The sequence below is a fragment of the Haliaeetus leucocephalus genome, unplaced genomic scaffold (assembly GCF_000737465.1).
Source record: "Haliaeetus leucocephalus isolate CR32 unplaced genomic scaffold, Haliaeetus_leucocephalus-4.0 Scaffold407, whole genome shotgun sequence".
Lineage (NCBI taxonomy): Eukaryota > Metazoa > Chordata > Aves > Accipitriformes > Accipitridae > Haliaeetus > Haliaeetus leucocephalus.
This window is the reverse complement of record NW_010972843.1, coordinates 2,631-3,631: the sequence shown is the minus strand read 5'-3', so window position 1 is coordinate 3,631 and position 1,001 is coordinate 2,631. Positions and strand designations below refer to the sequence as shown.

The window sequence follows — 1,001 nt, the reverse complement described above, 5'->3', positions numbered from 1 at the left end:
CACTCACATCTTAGCAGAGCCCCCCAGGGAGTTCTGCAGGAGGTATGTCAGCTTGCTGTTGCGATAAGGGACATAGGGCTCCTGCGGGAATCACAGGGGTTAAGAAGGGGAGCTCTAAGGATCCCCCCCCAAAACCCCAGAGGGTTTCTCCAACCCCAGGGCCCCCCCAAACCCCAGTGACCCCCCCTCAAACCTTGTTAGAGAGCGCCATGATGACCAGCCCCAGGGTGGAGAGGCTGGGGTTGATGGCCTGTGTCTCCCGCAGCCGCTCCCCCCGTGACAGCGACTTGTCCAGCCGCTCGCTGCCCGCCAGGTCCACCAAGCTCAGCACCGCTGGGGGGGCAGGAAAAAAAATGAGGGGGGGCACCCCAAAAAAAGCATCACTCCCAAAATAACTCACCCCAAAAGGGCTCATCCCAAACCCTGTAGCCCTGAAAAGAAAGAGGCCAAAAGGGCTCAGCCTAAACTCGTGGCCCACAAGAAGTAGGGAGGGGGGCTTAAAAGGCTCCCCCGAAAAGCAGTGACCCCAAACCAGTGACACTGCCCCCCCCAACTGGTAACACCAAAAGGGGGGACCCTGAACCCATAGGGCCCCAAAAGGGCTCACCCCAAACCAGTGACCCCAAAACCTGCAGCCCTAAAAAGGTGGGGGGCCCCCCCAAAAAGTGCTCACTCCAAACTAGGTGGCCCCTAAAGTCTTGCCCCAAACTGGGTGCCCCCCCCAAAGTCTCACCCCAAACTAGGTGGCCCTGAACCCATGATCCCCTAAAAGGTGCCCCCCAACCTCACCCCATACCAGCAGTCTTGAAAGGGTGTCCCCAAACCCAAGGGGCCCCCCCAAAAAGGGCCCTGCAGCCCCCCCTCACAGGCACAGTGCAGGTCCCGGGCAGGATTGGAGCCTCGGATGCGGAGCTGGAAGACACAGTGGCTACGGGACGATCGGTCGTTCAGGGCCGTCCGGGCCACCGAGCGGTTAGCAGCCGCCGTTTGCAGCAAACCCA

General features: G+C 60.7%; 1 protein-coding gene across 1 annotated transcript in view; it reads right to left on the bottom strand.

The window, feature by feature from the left end:
- Window positions 1-3: 3 nt before the first annotated feature.
- Window positions 4-1,001, bottom strand: part of KIFC1 (kinesin family member C1) — a gene marked incomplete at its 5' end in the record, with an annotated part of 3,599 nt that continues 2,601 nt past the window's right edge. Inside the window, 3 exons of the mRNA XM_010574121.1 lie at window positions 4-81; window positions 194-333; window positions 867-1,001. Of these exons, the coding sequence (XP_010572423.1) occupies window positions 4-81; window positions 194-333; window positions 867-1,001 (353 nt within the window). The remainder of the gene's footprint in view (window positions 82-193; window positions 334-866) is intronic.